The sequence below is a fragment of the Pseudorca crassidens genome, chromosome 8 (assembly GCF_039906515.1).
Source record: "Pseudorca crassidens isolate mPseCra1 chromosome 8, mPseCra1.hap1, whole genome shotgun sequence".
Lineage (NCBI taxonomy): Eukaryota > Metazoa > Chordata > Mammalia > Artiodactyla > Delphinidae > Pseudorca > Pseudorca crassidens.
Window position 1 is genome coordinate 83,110,881 of NC_090303.1, and position 21,890 is coordinate 83,132,770.

At 42.9% G+C, this 21,890-nt stretch overlaps 1 protein-coding gene across 1 annotated transcript in view; it reads left to right on the top strand.

Annotated features, from left to right (window-relative positions):
• The window catches only part of SND1 (staphylococcal nuclease and tudor domain containing 1), a 419,471-nt gene that overhangs the window by 59,332 nt on the left and 338,249 nt on the right, over positions 1–21,890 (top strand). The window contains exons 9-10 of the mRNA XM_067746913.1: positions 555–645; positions 12,884–12,997. Coding sequence (XP_067603014.1) covers positions 555–645; positions 12,884–12,997 — 205 coding nt within the window. The remainder of the gene's footprint in view (positions 1–554; positions 646–12,883; positions 12,998–21,890) is intronic.

Genomic DNA, 21,890 nt, shown 5'->3' on the forward strand with positions numbered 1-21,890 from the left:
TGAAATTCTATTGGATTTTTGTCCATTTTTCATAATCATTAGTTGCACTAGAGTGACAATTTTGTTCTTGTTTTCCACATGGGCTTTGGGTTGCTGACAACCTTTTCATAATTCAAATGGAAATTGAGCGGGCCTATGCTTTTTAAAAAATATATTTGTTAGATGTGTGTGTTCTCCCTCCCATTTAAGAGAGTAGTTGCTCTGTGTTCGTCATTCCAGCGCCTGGCATTTAGTAATAGCTCAGGAGGTACTTGATAAGCCAAAAGAGCTAATTATTGAGGTGGACTTGTACTGTCCAGACTCAGAAAAGTGTACACCCAGACCTCAGCCTATCAGCCGTGGGTTTATGGTATATATGCATCTTGGATAGTTCCAGTTGCTGTACAGTTTTTCTTGTGGCTGTCATGCTTTGTTCAGGTTTGATTGGCCGTTTCTGCTGGGTGCCTTGTCTATGAGATAGGGTAGGATTCTGTGCTGTTTGCTCCTGTGGTGATGGTGGATTCCATTGCTGACCTAGTCCGTCTGAGTAATTTGCATCCTTGCTTTGTTGCCAGGTTTGCCAAGGAGCGCAGGCTGAGAATATGGAGAGACTATGTGGCTCCCACTGCTAATTTGGACCAAAAGGACAAGCAGTTCGTTGCCAAGGTGAGTCATTCTCAGCATCTGGAGATGCATTGTGGACGATGTCTAGTGATAATACAGAGCTCTGAATAATCAGTCAAGAGCTGAAGCATTTCTATTTTAGGCAAACCACTGCATGGCTTGCATGGATGTGTGTGCATGATTGCATGCACGTGTGTATTTATTGTAGCGGACTTAGAAACCATAAGAACTTAAATTTCTTGCCTTGAATTTGCATAACTTCACTAGAAGTTCATGGGTTAAAGTTATAGACATTGACCCCTTGAAATCTCTCTCATATTCTGGAGGTTCTGTCCATTTAGCAAATGACATTCTCTTAGATTTCTCTTTTCTTTTTTTGGCCATGCTGCATGGCCTGTAGGATCTTAGTTCCCACCAGGGATTGAACCTGGGCCAATGGCAGTGAAAGCACTGAGTCCTAACCACTGGACTGCCAGGGAACGCCCTCTCTTAGATTTCTTATGCCCAAGTATATAGGACTTCAAATTTCTCTCCTTTCTGTTTTGGGACTCTTGTGGATTTGAATTTTTTCTAATGTGATGTGTTTTGTGTTTTTTTTTTAATTTAATTTTATTTATTTTGTATACAGCAGGTTCTTATTAGTCATCCATTTTATACACATCAGTGTATACATGTCAATCCCAATTGCCCAATTTATCACACCCCCCCCGTGGCTTCCCCGCCTTGGTGTCCATACGTTTGTTCTCTACATCTGTGTCTCTATTTCTGCCCTGAAAACCAGGTCATCTGTACCATTTTTCTAGGTTCCACATATATGCGTTAATATACGATATTTGTTTTTCTCTTTCTGACTTACTTCACTCTGTATGACAGTCTCTAGAAACATCCCCGTCTCTACAAATGACCCAATTTCGTTCCTTTTTATGGCTGAGTAATATTCCATTGTATATATGTACCAGATCTTCTTTATCCATTCGTCTGTTGATGGACATTTAGGTTGCTTCCATGACCTGGCTATTGTAAATAGTGCTGCAGTGAACATTGGGGCGCATGTGTCTTTTTGAATTATGGTTTTCTCTGGGCATATGCCCAGTAGTGGGATTGCTGGGTCATATGGTAATTCTATTTTTAGTTTTTTAAGGGACCTCCATACTGTTCTCCATAGTGGCTGTATCAATTTACATTCCCGCCAACAGTGCAGGAGAGTTCCCTTTTCTCCACACCCTCTCCAGCATTTGTTGTTTGTAGATTTTCTGATGATGCCCATTCTAACTGGTGTGAAGTGATACCTCATTGTAGTTTTGATTTGCATTTCTCTAATAATTAGTGATGTGTTTTATTGAGGGCTCTCCACTGATGTGTCCTGAGATGGATTTCTCTGATGTGAACTAGAGCTACTGGATAGATTGTTTGGGTCCAGCAGGAGTGCTGTAGAAGTGTTTTTTCCTTCATTGTGGGGTTTGGTACCTTGAGTGTTAGAACCTGTGGTAGACCTCACTTTCCCAAAATTGCTAGTGTTTTTAACTGTTTGTTAATTTTGGCAAGACATAATGGAAGCTTTGTCTTTATGGACTTAAAGTGGTTAAATATGCATATCCTTGAGCTTGAGAAGTGGCTGTGCTAAAAATGTCTAATAGTGAGTTTAAGATGCAAAGCCACTAGGTGGCACTGTCAGTCTGAAAAATCCTGGAATGCTTTTTCTTAGAATGGTAAAATTTTAACAAGTCTCCGAGGAATTGGCTGAATTTCTTCACTTTCTTTTTTATGATGCCCAAAGTAGTAGGTCACAGAATGTTCAAGCGGCCCCTTCCCTCTTCTGGTAGATGGTCTCTAAGCACCTGTAAGATTAAGTATAATCGTGACTTTTAGTGGACATTAGTGGGAGGAGCCCCTGGTTGGATACTCCCTATGCATCTTCCACATCTTGATGAAGATCAGAATGGACCCCTGCTTCTTTTTGTGAGGACCATACTAGTTTGGGAACTTGGGCATGGCTACTCTGCCTAACTGAAACTTACTTGGTGTGTTTATGTTTCCTATAATCTGTTCTAAAGACTACACTGCACAATGAAAGGATGATAATTCACTCACCAAGGAGGCAGGCCTTCCATTTTTCACCATCATCACTTTGGGCATCTGTGATATTAGTGATGTAGATGACCCTTGGGAGGGTCTCATTATCCTGTACTGTCCCTAGCAGCCCCTCCTCAGTTGAAATTGAGTTTGTAGAGAAACCTAGAAGATTTTGAAGGGTTTTTTGGCCTTGGCAGGTTGGGGAACCTAAGGCATTGCTGAAGAAAAATTCTTCAGCTAAAGGATTAGACAGTTGAGTCAGTGGCTTTGCATTTGTCTTGAATATGATTTTATTGATAACTAGAAAAAGGAGAGCTTTAGGACATTTATAGGACATTTCTTCCATTTTAAAAAATCCAGGATCCCAGAATCTATGTTTTGTCTTTTTTGTTTTAAAACAGGGTGAGGCATTTTTTTTGCTTTTGTTTTTAATTACAATGAAGTTTTATTTGTTACAATGCCAGAGTAGAGGAGATTGCCTCCAAAAGCCAACTGATTAAGGATCTTGTAGTATCCTAAACATAAATTTAGGTCATTTGGATATAGACTTGTTCAGAGAGTAGAGAGAAAAAGGTGTTTATAGGTAGATAAATGGTTTTTGAAACTTACTGAATTTTGGAAATTCTTCAGCCTTATTTTTGTTTTTAAAACAGGAAAAAACATAAAAAAGAAGGAAAAACACTCATACTAGATGGAATTACTATGACACAGGTTTTTTTTTTTTTTTAAAAAACAAAGTTGATCATACTGTCAGTCTCGGAGGTTGGCAAACTATGGCCCACGGGCCAGATTTGGCCCGTCACTTGTTTTTGTGTGGCCTGTGAGCTAAGAATGGATTTTACGTAGAAAAAAAATTTCTGTGGCACATTGAAATAATATGAAATTCAAATTTCAGTGTCATGAGTAAGTTGGCACATAGCCATGTCTGTTCGTTTACATATTGTCTAGAGCTGTTTTTGTGATACGGTGGCAGAGGTGAATGGTTGTGACAGAGACCATATGGCCTGCAAAGCCTAAAATATTTGCTATCTGGCCCTTTACCGAAGAAGTCTGCTGACCCTTGATCTATACCAGGCCTACTCAGAGTACCTTGATATGATATAAGGAGCTTGAGCCAGAATGTAAACCAAGGCATTGCTGCTTTCATCAAGAAAATCTTGCTACAGAAAAATGTTCTTGGTGATGTAGTTGATTTATGTTCTGCTACAGGTGCCTTATCTCATTGCAGACTGGCAGCAACTTTTGAATAGTCCTGACTTGTATTCCTTTGTATATAATTTTTAAGTTTGTAAGTTTTTATTTTTAACACGTAAACATTTTTAAAGAACTCTAGGGTCTTCTTAAGAAATGTACTGTCTGGGGGCTTCCCTGGTTGTGCAGTGGTTAAGAATCCACCTGCCAATGCAGGGGACACGGGTTTGATCCCTGGCCCGGGAAGATCCCACATGTCGCGGAGCAACTAAGCCCATGCGCCACAACTACTGAGCCTGTGCTCTAGAGCATGTGAGCCACAACTACTGAACCCACGTGCCACAACTACTGAAGTCTGTGCTCCTAGAGCCCGCGCACTGCAACGAAGAGCAGCCCCTGCTCGCAGCAACTGGAGAAAGCCTGCATGCAGCAACGAAGACCCAATGCAGCCAAAAATAAATAAATAAATAAATAAATAAATAAATAAATAAATAAATAAAATTTTAAAAAAAGAGTGGTGACCTCCCAAAACAACACTGCAAAGGCTGAGTCACTTTAAAAAAAAAGGAAAAGAAAAACAGAAATGTACTGTTTCCCTCTCCCTTGAGGCAGCCACTCTATTCTCTGCTTAAGAAATGTACTGTTTGTTTCCCTCTCCCTCGAGGCAGCCATTTTCAACTCTTTGCTAATCCATGTCTTGGAATAAAATGTTACATTGCTCACTCTTGATTTTTCAGGCATAACCCCTTTTCCTTCACACCATAGAAGGAGAAGATTTAGTTTTTTCACACATGGGTGTGCATGTATTTTTCTCTATGCCTTCTAATAGGACTATACCATAATTCTGGCTCAGTTAATATTCAATGTTTACTTTGTAAATGCTAATCACTTCCGAGCCATATAGCATATTATGAATACTTTTCATTTCCTGCATGATTTTTTGTTTTCCCTGGAGGTAATAATTATTTTAAAATTTATGTATATATCTTTCTCATACATATTAATTCAGCCCCCACATTCTGGCTGTCTAAATCTCTTCTCAAGACATTGATTCAGTCTGTTATCCTTTATCTTTTTCAATACTACTTTCCAGGAGCCTTGTAACCTGTACCAGCCTGGATTAGTTCTTGTTTTTTCTTTTATAAAGCTGTCATCTTTCGATTTCTTTACCATTATCCTGAGTTTTTCTTTGCCTCACTCCTGGATTGGTACTGTGTTTGCTGGATCTTTTGGCTTCTTTATGATTTACTACTTTATTTCGGTGGCACACATTCTGTAGCTTCTTGGGAAAAGAGTGCTTGGTAGGTAAATTTTTTGAGACCTTTCATATCTACTCTGTTATTACACATGATAGTTTAGGTGGGTATAGAATTTTATGTTAGAAGTTATTTTCTTTTAGAATTATGAAGTCATTGCTCCACTGTCATTTAACTATTGGAGTTTTTTTTTCCCATGTATTTTAGTGGTCTGACCTCTCATCCTTATGATATATTTTTTATTTCTGTAAGCTGTTAGCAAATTCTTCTTTATTCTGAAATTTCACAATGATGCTCTTTGTTTACCCATGTGTGAGCACGTTGTGGTTTAATTTTTAGTCCTTTATGTCTGGGAATTTCAACTATTTTGTTGTTGATTTCCATCTTGTTTATCTGCTCTCTGTTTTTCTAGAATTCCTGTTTGGATGTTTGAATTCGTGCACTAGTCATCTAATTTTTTCTTAATATTTTCCATCTTTTTGTCTTTTCTTTCTAGATATCTTCATATTTGTCTCTCATCTCTTCTATTAGACATTTCATTTATGATGCTGTATTTTAATTTCTAAGAGCTTTCTTTGTTCTCTGAATGTTTCTCTTATACTGTTTAAAAAATAAGATGTAATACTTATTTCAGAGATGAATATCATCTGTTAGGCTTTTGAGGAATTAATAATAATTTTTTGAAGATTTTTTTCTCCCTGCATAGTCTTTGTTGTCTAAGTTGTTTTTAATTCTCTTTGGTTATTTTGACACCTTATTTTCCGAATTAGAGGCTTTCCTCAGTTATGTGGTGATCCTTGGTTGTCTCTCTCAAAGAATTAGGTATTCAACCCTGGCTTAGGAGCAATGAACTCATGTATGGGATTTAGGGTATACATCTTGAAATCCGGGTGCTTCTTACATAGATTTTAAACCAGTCCTAGTTTTGGGCCTTATTTTCATCCCCCCTTGAGATTCCTGATTTGATAGTTTCTTACTCTTGGGTAGGGGAAGTCTGCAGTATCAATCAGAAAGGCTATTTTCTTTTCTCACCACTAGCTCAGGATGTAACTTTTGTGAGTCTGTGGAGTCAGTTACCACTCATCCCTCTGCTTTCCAGCTTCCAGGTTTTGTTGCTATATTCTTCTCTCCCATTATCTTTGTCCTTTTGGGCTTTTGGCAAACAACAAAACAAAACAAAATAAAAAACAGCCCCCCAAACCCTTTATTTTTGTGTAGAGTTATTTAGGGAGAGTAACAGAATAAATATTTGAACTTGCTTTAGTTCACAGTGTTCCATTATAAGGCTGCATCGTAATTTATTTAACTAGTCCCCAGTAAGTTATTACGTAGTTTATCACGTTTCCAGTTTTTAGACAATGGAATAAATCTCTCTGTAAATGGCAGTTGTTTCCTTAGGAGTATTTTGGAGGATATTTGCTCCCCAGGAATGGTAACTAGTGTACATCCCATGTGTGTTCATTTTCTAATATGTTGTAGAGCGGAGCTTGACCAACTTTTTCTTAAAGGACTATATAGTAAATATTTTAGGCTTTCTGGGTCATACAGTCTCTTTGCAACTACTCAATTCTGCCACTGTAGCAAGAAAACAGCTGTGGGTAATATGTAAATGATGGGCGTGGCTGTGTTCCACTAAAACTTTATTTACAAGAGTAAGTGGTGGGCCCTTGGCCACAATTTACCAAACCCTGTTGTAGAACATGGGATATCAGCATTAAATGTAAAAGGGAAAATGATCTGTATTTCTTTTCACAAGCTAGAACCCAGCTGCAGTTTTGTAGTCATTTTGCCGAATTTAAAACATTTGTTAATGACAAACTACTCTTTCAAGGAAACCTAAAAAGGTCCTAAGCACGTGCCTTGGGCCCTCCCTACCATAGTCTGACAGTCATGTAAGTTCTCGCTGAAGGATTCTGCTCTGAGCCTGATGTGACCCTAAGGCCTGAACAAATAGAGTGACTGCTGAAGAGAGGACCACTCTCTCCCAGGAGTTAATTGTACAGGGAACAGCTAAATAGCCTGCAAAGCCTGCTAAAGGTGACCTGTGAACTCTTTAACCAGGTGCCTCTGGGACCCTCTGGGTGACTTCTGGAACTGATGCAAAGCTGTAGGTTGGAATGTTGGCCGAGAGTCTCACTTCTGAGAAATTTGAAACTCAACAAAGTATTCTCTGGATACATGTGGCACTGAAAGACTGGTTTCCATTCTCTGCTTAAGCAGCTTCTCTTCTTAAGGAAGGAGATGCTAGGGAGGGCTATCCTTGTCTCTCCAGGTTAGCAGAGAGGAATGTTCACTTCACAGCGATTAGCTGAGCCTACTTGAGACTTTTGTGCCTGTCGTGGCTTGCCAGTTTCCTGCCAGCCTTCCCTGTGGCGTTTTAGCTGATCAGTGCTGTTGGTAGCCATATGGTCCCTTGAGCACATGGCTTGGCATCCCTGTCCCTGCTGCTGGATGCTTGGGCCTTGCAGATTTCACAGACCTGAATAACACTTGGGGGTGGGGAGAGGGGGTGGAGTCTTCTCACGGCCCGGCCTGGTAAGATAGAGGCCTCTAGCTTGGTTCTCTGTACCAATTGATTGCTTAACCAACAGAGCCCCACACTAGGTGCTTCGAGAAGATGCAAAAGAATGAGAAGTGGTTCCCGTTCTCAAGGAGCTTATTACCCTTCAGGGCTTCATCCGGGAGATAACCCTAAGTGGTTAGCTGTGTGATATTGTTGGCCATGTCCAGTTTTGGAGGTCAGGTTATAAGCTATCCATGGATGCAGTGGATTCTAGTACTTATTGGGTTTGGCCCTGATGATTTTTTGCTGTGCAAAAATGTCATAGCTTTGAATGGAGCTCATTATCATGTCTCTCTGAGATGGTTTTTTTTGTTTTTGCGGTACGCAGGCCTCTCACTCTTGCGGCCGCTCCCGTTGCGGAGCACAGGCTCCGGACGCACAGGCTCAGCGCCCATGGCTCACGGGCCCAGCCGCTCCACGGCATGTGGGATCTTCCCGGACCGGGGCACGAACCCGTGTCCCCTGCATCGGCAGGCGGACTCTCAACCACTGTGCCACCAGGGAAGCCCTCTGAGATGGTTTTTAAGCAAGGATATTTAGTAATTTTGGCTAGACTTTTATATTCCTATTTGGTAACGTGGAGAGAACAAAAAATACTAGCTACTTCCTTGACCTTTTGTCATATGGCTTTCAGATGAAAAGGAAGTTCTGGGGATGGTCTGGCTAGGAAGGTGGCCCCTCCTATACCAAAACGAGGTCAAGACTTGGTTTGTAGCCTAAGTTAGCAAACTAATTTGCTGATAAGAAAATGATTGAATTAGGAAAGACTTGTAAACATTTACCTAGCTTTTTAAATTGAGACTTTATTTTTAGAAGAGTTTTAGATTTACAGAAAAATTAACAGATACTACGGAGTTCCCACATTAACCCCTTTCACCACTCCCCCCAGCTTCCCTTGTTATTATCTGACATGGTTATGGCACGCCGATTGTAAGTAGTATGTCATCATTGATACGTTATTATCAACTAAAATTACTTTCCCTCTGATGTCTGTTTTCTGTTGCAGAACCTCATCCTCAATAGCACGCTAAATTTAGTTGTCATATCTCGTTAAGCTCCTCTTGGATTTGATGGTTTCTCAGATTTTCTTTGCTTTTGATGACCTTGACAGTTACGAGGAGTATGGGTTGGGTATTTTGTGGGCTGCCCCTCTGTGGGAATTTGTCTGGTGCTTGGCTTCCTTTTAAGTACCCCTTAAGGTGTCCAGTTTGTTGGCTTGCGCTTAGGTGCCTAGGGGTATTTGCATCAGAAAGTGGCACTTTGTATTGTGTGAGGACAAAGGGTGGCAGCTGTGCTGTTCTGGGGGCTGGGGAAGGGATCTGTGCAGTGAGCCCCGGCCATTGCTGTAACTGGGTGGGGTGCTCCGTATTTCCCCCACTTTGGTGTTGTTTCACTAGTGTTTCTAGGAGTAGCTTGGGGAGAACAGACCTGGCAGACAGCCTCGGGGAGCAGGAGAGGCAGCCGGATGTCAGTAGAAAGGGTGTTTGGTGTCCCATTTCCAGTGGCCCCATCGAGGGCGCTCGCTGGTGGTGCCTGAAGGAGCCCTGTTTGGGCTGATGTTCCTTTTCTTCCTATCTGGTACTGATAACTTAGGCAGCTTTGGGAGCACTGGTGGTTGTGTCTTGGGACTCTTCTGAGGGTCTCTAGCTCAGGAGGCTGTTGTCGGCTCTTTATGTTCATTGCATGGATGCCGCAGGGTTTTTACAAGCTGAGCAGCAGCAGCCCTTTGCATCCAGAGCGCAGCACTGTGGATGGGCTCCGCAGATGGGGAGTGTGGCAGGAGGCCAGGGGGAGGGATGGACGTCCCTTGCCCCTGACAGCACGCTGCCATTCTCCTGACTTTTGGCAGCCCTTAGTCTGCGCGTGTCATCAAGCCACTCATTTTTCCTTTTACAGTTTAGGTCTAAGAAATGGGGAGGGAATTGGATTTAGGGCATATATCTCAAGTCCAGCCAGTGACCTTTTTTTCTGTGTTGATTCTGCTCTTGGAGCGTGTGGTAGGGTAGGGTGTGTGTGTGAGTGTGTGTGTGTGTGTGTGTGTGTGTGTGTGTTTTGACTAGGGATCAGTAGCTTGTGGAGAAAGTAAGCGATGATGTGGGCATACTTCAGAATGTCCTGATGAAAAGCAGCATCAGAAATATTACTGTTATAAATGTGGTCTGTGATGGTGCTGACGAGCAGGCTTTGGATAGTAATCCGCTCTGCATTTTACTTATTGCACAGTGTGTGACTGTAACTACTATTTTATTGTTTCTTCCATGTCTCTGCCCAGGAGCTGCTTGTTCTCTGGACAGTAATGACACAATTTACAGAGGAATAAAACACCATAACCCCCCCCCCCCCACACACACACACACAGACACGCACACTCACACCCCTTCAGAAGGGCAGACCTCGTTTAGCTGGCAGCGTCAGAGTGTACAGTTCCTGAAGAGGAGGTTACTAATCAGGGAGATGCCGAGCAGAGTCTGCTGCTGAGGCCTGAAATTTACAGCCCCAAGAAGCCGTTTGCTGCTGCCGCGGCTGCTAACGCATCATAAGGGGTGACGAATACCAGTAACTTGTCACCGGGGTGTGCTTAGATCTTCACATTCTGTAATCAGGGGGTGAAGGTGCGAGCACTATGATACTTTCCCTGGTTGTATTTCTCTCTGAGCATGACTAGGGAGTAGAGAATGTCTAGATATTTCTCATGTCTTGATTACAGGAAGCTTCCGTATGTTTTTGGCAATTGACAATTTAATAGGAGTTAGTTTTGCAGTGAGAGGAATGTGTAGCTTGGTCCATCACTGAGATGTAGGAAATACTGTGATGAGCGTGCACTTGAGATGCCTGCTGATTACTGTATCTGTTGGGCAGTGGTCCTGTACTTTTGAGGGAGGAGCAGTATTGATTTGCTGTACGAGCTGTTTTGCTTGGTATGGCTTTGTGGAATTTTTGGTTTGAAGGTGGGATAGCAGTATAGCACATAGCATGGATACCTCGTGGCCCCCTCCCCTACCCCCATGTGCTGTAATCCATGTCATACAAATGTGGGATTTTGAAGCATAGGGAAATCATTAGCTGAGGTCTTTTTCTTTTGGTCAGTTGGCCAAGCCACTGCTGCTGTCTTTAGGGAGTGAGAGGGAGATTCCATTATGATGGGCATTTTTACTTGGCATTAATGTGTCTAGGTGATAATGGGAACAAGATGTACTCTGTTTTTTGCAGTTACTGAGTCTGTGTTCTCGGTTATACCTTCTTGGCTGTTTTTAAGATCTACACTTAAAGTGATTGGGCCTGGTATAAGGGGCTCTTTGATTTGGAGGGTCCTATACACTTTGGCACCAGTCATACCTAGATAATCATTCCTGACCTTGACTTGGCCCTCTTGTGACCACACATCATGCTTTTGATTACCCTTGGACTTCACTAAGGTTTTCTGGTCGGATGAGTTTTGGATTCTGGCTGTCTGAGTTTTAGCATTAGCCTTTATGTGACTCTCAGATCTATGAAAAAGGTTATAGCAGAATGGCTGTGGTTATTTGAGCCTGTTTTTTTATTTCCTGCATTCAGGTTTGCAAGTTAGTCTTAGACATAGTTGAAAATTAAAAATAATTACCCCCTCTCCTAATCTACACAGCTCTTTCTCAGACTCTTGACTACTCTTTTGGCCCTGGCCTGCTTTTCTCTACACTGCTTCCATTACTTACCGTGTTAAAACCCCAGGATGTCTTCCCATCCACGAGTGGTAGTCAGCCATCCATGGACTTATAGCTTGATTCCAGCTGTCGTCTTTCTTTTTTCATTCATTCTGTTTGATGGCGCGTTCCTCCTGCTATTTCCTGTCATGTAAAATTTCTCACTTGGTTTTGCTTTTTGCTCCTTCTTCAGATTGTCCCTCAAATTACTCTTTACTCTTTTTTTGTGTGTGGTTGGCTGGTTCTCTGGAAAAGGTAGAGACTAGCCACTCTTGCAGGAGTCTGCAAATAAATGGGTATATTCTGTTGTAAAAGGTTGTGAGCCTTCCAGGGAATAGTTAGTGAAGGCTCTTCTGGATACTTACCAGTGTGATACCCACCACAGCAAAGGAGAGGCTGGCTCCTTTTGTTTCACATATAAAAGAGGAAGGGAATTTTGCAAGTCTACACTCACGGTGCAGCTGACCCCAGTAGTTTGTTCAGCTACCTGTTTGCTCCTGTTGGGGTCTGATTGAAGCCTAGGAGAGTTAGTTTTGGTTCTGTATACGGTGACTGTGTTTTGTAGTCAATAGCTACCTCACGGTAAAGTGTTACTTGCAAAAAAATCCAAACAGCCTTGTAACAACAGGTTCTGAATATAATTGGGTGAATTGTAGACTGCTGGCTGAATTATGAGGTCTAGTTACAACCCTGATGTGGTCCCAGTCTGGTTTCAATGGAATTTTATTCTCTACACGTTGGTGGAGTGTTCTAATAACCTCCACAGAGGAATATTTGTGCTTTTGCCCTTGAATAGATATCCTCATAAACTACCCCAGATTGGGAGTTAATCATTGGCTGAGAGTGGGATCCAGTGTTACTGACTTTGGGTTCCAAAACAGAGATGCCCATAGTAGTGATCTGAAAAGGAGGCTTTCAGAGTAGCTGAAGTAATATCTTAGCAATTTAATGTTTCTGCCGGTGAGGTTAACAGCTGAGCATCTCCTTTCGCACGCTGAGATGACAATTCTTTTTGCCCTTCACTTGCCTTTGATTTTTCTGCTCTGCATTGGGGCGTCCTATTTTGGTTCTTTCTCATCTAGTGCTGCTACCTTCTTCTAATCCAGCCCTTGCCTCTTTTCCTAGAATCATGTTGTGATAGGCATTTTGATTGTAGCTTAGAACCTGTTTCAAGGAAAATGTTCAATAGCACGTAGAGACTGGATTTCCAGTTCGTAAGCTTTGTAGTTAACCACAAATCTTGGTCAGGGCAAAAGATTTAAAAAAAGCTTGACTGTCTTTATGAATGACACAGATCCTGCCTCGATGAGAAATCACCATCTCTTTGGGGGCTGATAATTATAGGATAGTTTTCTTCAACATTGTTGTACCATAAAGAAAGATATTGGATCTACCCCAAATGGCTCTTGATCTCATCCTTCTTCCTGTAACTGGGTGTGCCTTGCTCCTTAGCATGTGTGCTATGAGATTTGGGCTATCAAGGCAACATTTAAGCATTTTTGCCTTCTCGCCCACAGGTGATGCAGGTGCTGAATGCCGATGCCATTGTCGTGAAGCTGAACTCTGGGGACTACAAGACCATCCACTTGTCCAGCATCCGACCACCAAGGCTGGAGGGGGAGAATACACAGGTGAGATGAGAAAAGCAGCAAAGCCTCTTTTCCAAAACCAAAGGGGAGGAGGTGGAGAATTAGTTAGATGTGGTCCATGTGTGGGAGAATGCTAACGGACAAGTAGTGTAAATCGCCAAAGTATTATTTCCTAGCATTTGCAGCCTAGCTGCTATTGGGCAGGTCTCAATTTCTCCTGAACCACACCCACTACTCTCCTTCATTTTCGATGGGCCCTGTTGGCATTCCTCCCTAAGGGGCTTGAGAGGGGTTAAGGTTGGTATATGTTAGGTGGTAAATGAGTCTTGTTTATTAACGAGATCTTATTATCTGAGGGTAAGGGGAGGAAAAGATCTATGTCTCACATGCATGATAGTAAGGCTTGTTCTGCTGGTCATTTTGATTTGATCTGTACGTTTTTGCTCTGGGAAGAAATGAATCTTGGTATATATATTATCTGGGGCCACCTACTCATCTTTTCCAAGTGGTAACTGGAATTATTAGCTGTACTGTTTCTTGCTGTTTGTTGGATCTTTTGGCAGCAAGGGTGCTTGCCTAGCCAATGTGTATGATTTTGGTTGTCAACTTTGAGAAATTATGTTTAGGCTGAAAACTGCAGGCAGTTTTGTTTTAAATTTTGTGGTCATTTTCTTTCCATTGTTATGTTATAAGAGGTTGGGGAAAGGGATTGTGGTTGAACTTCTTTGTTTGTCTGGCTGTCTTGTTTCTACAGACATCTTTGTAGCTCCTGTTTTTGCCTTCTGATAACTAAAGTGTGTGACTGTGTCGATTGGTTATAGAACTGGGTCCTCAGTGAGAGCCGGTGCCACAGGCAAATTGAACAGTGTGGTTGAAGTTAGTGCTGTGTGGCTTTTTAATGTATCCCTTTTGTAGTTCTAGAGACTTGAAATTTGCTTTTCTGATGTTTTGCACGTCTTGGTGCATTCATGAGTTGAAATTCAGGCCCTGTTTTCATTTGTGTGAGAGTTTAGAGACAGCCCGTAAGAGTCAAATGAAAATATTGTGATTGTCTTTTGAGTCAGATCATGCGTAAGAAACCCATACAAGATGGGTTCTTTGAATGTCTGGCCAATCAGTTCATCTCGACCCCCAACCCCCCAGCCTTTTCTTTCCCACAGAGGAGGCAATTTAATGCAGCAAGCAGGATTGTGGTAAGGTTGAGAATGTAAATGCACGAAAGCCTAGAAATGCCAAAATAAGGTTCTCTCGGTAACTGTAGCTCTGCCTCATTGCACAGAGTAAATACACATGTCCAGTTTTGTCAGCGCTGGGAGTAGTCCACAGTTCTGCATCTGTGCCATGCAGTTGGAATTAAGGAGACTCAGTAGCTGAATTTTAAGCAGTTTTTAGGGGCGTGGGGGAGTTTATAGCTTAGGTCTGACGATAGCAAGTTTTCTGGAGTAAGAACTAAACTACCACTGAGAAGTTTTCGTTTTTCTTGGATCCTTTGGAACTCCTCAGGGGGTAATGGATGGATTTCCCTTAGCCTAGCGGATGACAAAAGTTGTTGGAATACATCTCCCAGTTTAGGCAGGATCATGTTTATAGAATTTCTTCTTCTTTACCAAGGTAGGTTATCTCTTATTTTATTTGTTAGACTTCTGTTCACTCCTGAGATCTTACTCCATTTTAAGAAAGTTCTAAGTGAGTCTCAGCTCTAAGAGTCAACATATGGCTTTTGAGTGAAATGAAGAATGATTTCCCTTATTTGTTCATTAAATTCCTTTGGAAGATTTTAATGAGGGTCACATAAGAAATTAATATAATACACTTTGAGTACAGTGGTGGTGGGTGCTGTGAAGAGCCCTGTTGTGGTGGGTGCTTGGGAAGTCTTCCCAGGAGCAGCTCGTATACCTCTTGAGTGCTCACAGACGAGAAGTGAGCAGATGAGAGAAAGGGCACTCTAGACCAGCACTGTCCAATAATGCAAGCCCCAAATGTGCACTGTCCATGATGCAAGCCCCAAATGTGAGCTCTGTGTGTTATTTAAAATTGTCTAGTAGCTATGTTTTAAAGAACATTAATTTTAATGCAGTTTATTTGACTTACTATATCCAAAACAGTATCATTTCAACATTTAATGAATGTAAAAAATTCATGAGATATTTTACTTTTATTTTTACTGTGTCTTGGAAATCTGGTGTATATTTTATACTCGGATCTCAGTTCATCCTAGCATATTTCTAGGGCTCAGTAGCCACAGGTGTGTAGTGGCTACTGTAATGGACAGCACAGGTTTAGGAATTCAAATGAATAGGTTCATTGTCATTGATAAATACTTACTGGGTACCCACTTTGTACCAGATGCTATGCTGGGATTGCAGTGGGGAATAAACCCTCGTGGAACTACTCTCATGGAACTTTAAAATCTAGTAGGGGAAATTCGCAAGTAATCACGTTTATGTCTTGTGTTATGAAAGGAAAGGTTAGCGTTTATAAGAATGCATAATCTGGGAAGGCTTCTTTGAGGAAGTGATTTAAGGCCTGAAGGCTGATTAGGAGTTAGCTAGGTAAAAAGTGAGGAGAAGACAATTTCTGACCGAGACAGCAGCAATGACAAGAACCGGGTGAGTTTGGGAATAGGGAGTGGATGGCCTCTGTGGATGGTGCATGAGTGGTGTGATGCCTGTGTGGTCCAAAATATGGGCAGGGCCAGATCATGCATGTCCTATGAATATTCCCGGGTACTCATGAAAAGAGAGAGAATGTGGGGCATGTGATGAACTGTGAGTAATTTTGTATGACTGGAGTAGAGGATGCTTAATGCCAGGGGTTAGTAAGAAATGAGTTTGGGAGTTAGGCAGAGGCCACGTGTTGAAAACATGTCTGCCATGCCTTGTAGGCTTTTGTCTTGAACGATTTTAAGGGATGGCACCTTTTGGGTTTGAGTGTGCTTGTGTTGGTGGCTTTCATTTATAAAACATGAAAGTACTTTGCGTCTATAAAAGAGGATCATGCTAGATGAAAACTGATCTGTAGCGAGGGGTTCTGGTTTTGTTTTTGGTAAAGCTCACCTGGGGGTCAAAGGTATGAGGAAGGAGAGGCTGTGGATGTGGCTCCAGTAGCCTCTCACCCTGGAGGAGTCTTTCTACTTGAAGAATTCTCCCTGGAACCCTCACAATGAGTGGAGATTCTGCTCTCTGCTTATCTTAAAGAGATTTACAGTATGGGTATAGGAACAGAAATCACCCAGAGATCCCAGTGAGGCTGTAACTATATGTGTGTAATGACTAGGCAAGCAGGAGTCCCCTTGGAGTCTTTGGTTTCCCTAGTGTTCTTTACTGTATACCAACAGTTCCTGTACTACAAGGGGAGTCCAGTCAAGTACTCAAGGCTTGGATGTCGGGACCTCTGTTAGGCCGCATTGCACCCTTGTGCAGGTTAGAGAAGGGTGCCCCTTCCTTCAGGCAGTCTCACGTCAGGGCACAGGGCTTGGCAAGTAGAGTGGAGGCTGAATTTTAGCTCCCACTCTCCCTCGGTCCACTTGGCCAGGTGCCCTCGTGCACGGCACAATGTGTACAAGACGATGCGGCTGTCCTAGTTAGAACAGGGCTGATGGACTCTCCAAAGAAGATGTCGAGGGTATGTTTTGGGAATTGGGTAATGGTCTCGTACTCACAGAAACAAAGGATGCTTGACAGTTGTTTGGAGATGACAGAGGGACCGTGGAGGGTGCTGAATGAAACCCTCAGGAGATTGCCTTCTCTCGAATTTGGGGACATTTTGGGGGACGGGGTGTCAGTGGCTTTGAAATGGAGAGAAAGCAACTTGGCAGCTTATGGTATTGGAGCTCATTCTACACAAAAGAACAGAGTGAGATAAGGTGCAGATTAAGGAACTGGAGGAGGAGATGAAGAGGGAGAGTCTTTGCATGAGCTTCCTCAGGGGCAGGCAGGTGGTGTGCAGAGATTCCTGCTGTGGGTGGGCCTCCCTACAAGCTCCCAGATGATGACCCAGTGGGGCTTGCCCTGCAGTTAAGAACGGGGAGGTTCTTTTAATGTTTATCTTCCCCCTACCCTAAAAATTAACGTGACATCAGCTAATACAGATCTTCTGAGACACCTTTGTATATTGTGGGGATAGTAGGGCAAATTGGATTTTCCTTTTTTTAAATACAGAGACAAATTCATTCTATTAAATTATACATGAAGGCAAGGAGGTTTTGCCCAAGGCTAACGGTGTACTTCCATTCCCCCCTTTTGGTTACTTTCTAATTGTAGCCAGAGGAAGGGCTCTGGACAAAACTGCACGATCAAAGGAACTGTTTGCATTCTAGGCAACTCTTTTCCAGTAGCACCCGGAAATTCATGGGTTAGCCGCGGCTCCCAGATTTTGGTTAGAGCTTGATTTGTTGCTGGGACATGTGACAGAGTTAAAAGCTAGAGTGTGTAGTATTTCCCTCAGAAGGAGTACAGTTGGATGTCTGTTGCTGTTGGTTCTGTTTCTGTGGCACCAAGCTTTTGGATTATTAGGGCGAATCCAGCGTCATCTCTTTGGAGATGTAGCTCCTTCAGGCTGAGGTCCATTTTGGACACTGGTAGGTGGCGCTCCTGTGGCCCGAACATGTATCAGCGTTTCTCTAACGGTGTAGTGTGTGTTATCCAGTTGTTTGCCACAAAGATCCAAGTGCTAAATCTTGGAGAAAGGCTATGAGTTTTCTGAGCTGCTGCCTTAAAGGACATAACACATTGTGCATCTCAGGACTTCCTAGAGAGCTTTTGGCTTTGATCTGAAACTGGAAAACCTCGTGCTCTATTGCCCAGGGCTGCTGCGGGCTTTGTGTTACACTTGGAGTGTTAATGACAAAGGAAATACAACCCCTGGGCATTTGATGAAGGGGCTGACTTATTTCCCCATGAAGTCCGATCTTGCGGTGCTATTGTAGTAGGCAAAGACAGCACGCGCGCATGCACACACACACACACACACACACACACACACACACACCACCCCCGGGAAGTGTGGAAACCCTTCCCCTCATCTCTCATCTGTGGTTTCATGCTTTCAACTTGTATTGTTTCCATCACCCTGTCTTTCAGCCTCCTCCCTGTGAACTTACTCACCCACATATAAATGTTCTTTCACAGCACGGCCTCTAAATATTCAGACCTGGGCACTGTAGGATCAGTTTTGTTAAAGCTGCAGTCTGCCTAATCTCCCAGAGTCCTCGCTGCCTGTTTGAGGGGTTTGTTTCCCAGGCCTGAGCCCACTGGGTCTCCTCTTTAGGCAGGTGATGGGAGATGGAGCCGCAGGTAGGCACATTATTAGTGATACCTCGCAATGCTTAAGGGTTTTTTCTCAGAGGCAGGGTGGTTTCAGGTGCTAATATCACCATTTGTTGTGCAGGACCCCAGGGGTGCTTTGCCGTTTTGACACGATTGAAGGTGGTTCTCAACCTGTTTCCTCCAGGTTAGATTTCTGAAAGCACGATGAGTGGTCCCTCTGGACCCTAGAGCAGACGATGCTGCCAGCTGAGATGCATACCAACAGGAAGCTCTGGGGCTGCAGTCCCTAAGTGTAGCAGGGGCAAACCTGTAAACCCACTGACTGTGATCTTGCATGTGTGACTGGGAAGCATAAGGCAAATAGCAGATTACAGAGGGACTCCAGCCTGGCATTGAGGACCTTGGAGAAAAGCAGAAGCTCTCTGAAGTGGATATAGCATTTCACCGGTTTCCAATGGAGAGATTTGGGGACTTGCAGCATGTGATCAAAGGACATAGAATATGTCAGAGCGCCAGCAGAGACATTCTGTACCGGCTTCAGATTTGTTTGATCTGGGCATTTTTGAGAAGAACACTTGAAACTTCTTTGTTAGAGGACTGAAAAAATTACCATTAGGAGACGATGGCTTGGTCTTAGCTCATCTATTTAAGATTCCAGGATGTATATATCCAGTCATTTTTTAAAGATTAATACCTGTTGTTCAGCTGGAATGGTCACCAGAGTCAAGACATTTCATATCTGGGTGGATCCAGTTTCCTAAAATGTATGTTCCACCGCTCTTTATAAGTGAATTATAACCTGGAGAAGACAGCAATTGCCTATCTATTTCCCTTTGGTTTACTTTTTTCTCTCTATTACAAATTATGTTTTCTTTTGTGTCCTTTAGCTGATGCATCCCCTTTTCCATGATCTTGCCTCTCCCCTACAAATAATTTTTGTGGGAGTTTAACAGTCTCCTTAGTGGGTCTTGCTGGTTAAGCCTTTCCCAAACCTTGTGCATTTGTCTTTCAATCCATCTCTCTCTGTCTTTCTTCTCCGTTCATTTAATCATCACTGCTACCAGTTCTGTATTTTCAATTTATCTAAATCTTCCCAGTGCTGCTATGTTCATATTTCTTGTCTCTGTTCAGTCCTGTGAGCTGCAGTAAGTTTCTTTTGTTTCCAGAGTTGACAGCCCCATCATATTTACTGTCCTCTGACCATTTAACATAGCTGCTATGTTGAGGTAACCCTCTTTCTTGCCTTGGTTCTCGAAAGCCTCTTTAGGCCAGGGATTTCCATACCCAGTCCTTTCCTTCTCTGTATCATCCTGTTCTGTCTGTTGATGTCCAGGCCTGCTTTCCACCGTGAAGCCTAAACTCCCCTGATGGCAGGAATGGTATGTTTTTCTCCGCTTCCTCTCTCCCCTCTTTTTCCGAAGCTTGCAGAGTGCTGTGACTACTGTAGGCATTTAATAAATGTTTAAATCGACATTATCTGCTGAGGCTGAAGACCTAACCCATACATTATTTTTGAGCGACATCATTTTTAGCGCTCCTAATCCATAGCTAATATCTGTGACTGCTTCTGCTAGCCATTGCACCTTGAGCCAGTGTATGGGTGTTGAAGGCCCCAGGAGGGAGTTTTTGCAGTCGGGTTTTTTCCTACTTCCTAATTGGATTGCTTGTTTTGATGGTCAGGTCACACACGGCTTGGTTTTCTGTAGGCACTTCCTCTTCCCCACTCCTAGTTTCAATCTAGTTGCCGCCATTGGGGTGACGAGCCCTGCCTCTCCCTGGGCACTGGTTTTCCTCATAGTGGTATTCCAGTACCCCGGGGCAGATTGGGTTCAGTCCACCAGAGGGATTAATTTCAGGATTTTAAGTGCTTCTGCAGGTTGTTCCCCAACTGACTTTCTTTTAACACCTCTACTCTTATTCAGGCATTCCCAAATTATCCCTCTTTCATAGATAGCAGTTCAGATGTCTTGATTCATTGGAGTTTTTAGGTGCGCTTTTTCCCCTGAGGGCTATCTTTTTTTTTTTTTTTTTTAAACTCTTGATGACCTTGTTGGTTGTCAGATTATTTCTTTGCTTGGAAAAAAATTTTAAATCAATTAGAGAAGCTTTCCTTTCATCTTTCTTTCTTTATTTATGAGATACTGATTGCAGAGCTACCTACACGGTGTTTAGATAAATTACTTTTTTTTTTTTTTTTTTTGCATAACATTTATATGCAAGGCAAGTTTAGTGCAGTCATCCAGTGCCTTGCACTTCTGCAGGCCAGGGTTGTAGGTTTCTCTCCTTGGTGGACTGATTAGCTTTGTACTGGGAAAATTTTGTTCAGTTCAAAACCCAAACGTTTCAGTTCCTCATGTGTTACACGTGCTGTGGACCTGGGAAATTATTTTTATTAGTAAGATGCTTATAATCTTAGAAATTGAGTCTCAAATTCTGACCAGTTTGTGCACGGTGTGGTCACAAGGTAGACTTTAGACTGGGTGGTAGATTGTGGATGAAGCAGTATCAGGTCATGTCACTGCTGTGACATGGAAAAGGCTTTTCAGAACTGAGACTAGAAGGGGAAGCTGAAGGACACAGACGGCTGCTTTTTTTCCTCCTGCAAATTACAGGCTTAGGCATATTTCTAACGTCACTTTTCATTTCAGCTCGCCTTTGAAATCCTCGGCCAGTTTGTGAGTTGTTCACATTTTTCTAGGCCTTCATCTCACCATCTCATGTGATCCGAGCCTGTTTTCGGCTGCAGATGCCTCTGCGTGGTTCAGGGTTGTGTTGGTGGCCACCTTGGCATATTGCTATTTCACAGGAGGAGCTCTGTTTGGTTTAGCCGTGAAGACATCATGGAGACTTTGTGCTCCTTACTTCTCTGCTAGAAGCCAGTGGATATAATCTCCTTCATCCTTGTCTCACCGTATTGGGCCCTTCGTAAGGCTGAGCAGAAGCTTCCCCTTTATGTGGGCATCTGCTGCGTCTCTGTGTTCAGACATCGGTACCAGAATCTGGTTCCTTCTGCTGTCCTGCCAATTCTGGATAACCCACGTAAGGGTCGCCTGTAGTTCCTGTAGTTTCTAGTTTCTGCTTTAAAATGCCCTTTTCTCTCGTCCCCCTTTCATACTCTGTATGATTTTTCTGGGGCGAGTAGATTTCGCATTTCTTCAGATCTGTTGCCAGCTCACTCCCCGGCCCATAGTTGATACTCACGTGTTTGTTGTATAATGTCTCCTTTCGTTCTCATCGGCTCTCATCTCGTTGTGCATAATCTGGGAATGTGCGGAATGGACAGACTACACCTGACACTTGACTTTCTGAGTTTACTGCTCTATCTTTCCTGGGATGTTTTCCCCATCAGTACTAGGGAGGCTGGTAGAAAGGTTTGAGGGTTTTTTTTCTTTCTTTTTTTTTAATGTGCTGTTGTCTTTTGTAAGGTGGTCTGGAATTCAGAGAAAGCTGCATTCTTTCATACAGAACTGCCTTTAGCATCTGCTCATCCGGCTGGAGGGGCTTGTTTTAGAAAGCCTGCCCTGCAGAAGCTGTAGGTGGGTGTCTGCGGAGGGGTGGCTGGTGTGCCCCATGCCCAGGCCGGCTCCCTCAGGCTCTGGCTGGAGCAGGTCCCTACGGATGGGGGTGCAGACTGTACCACCCACACTAGTCTCATTGGCCCCCCTTTC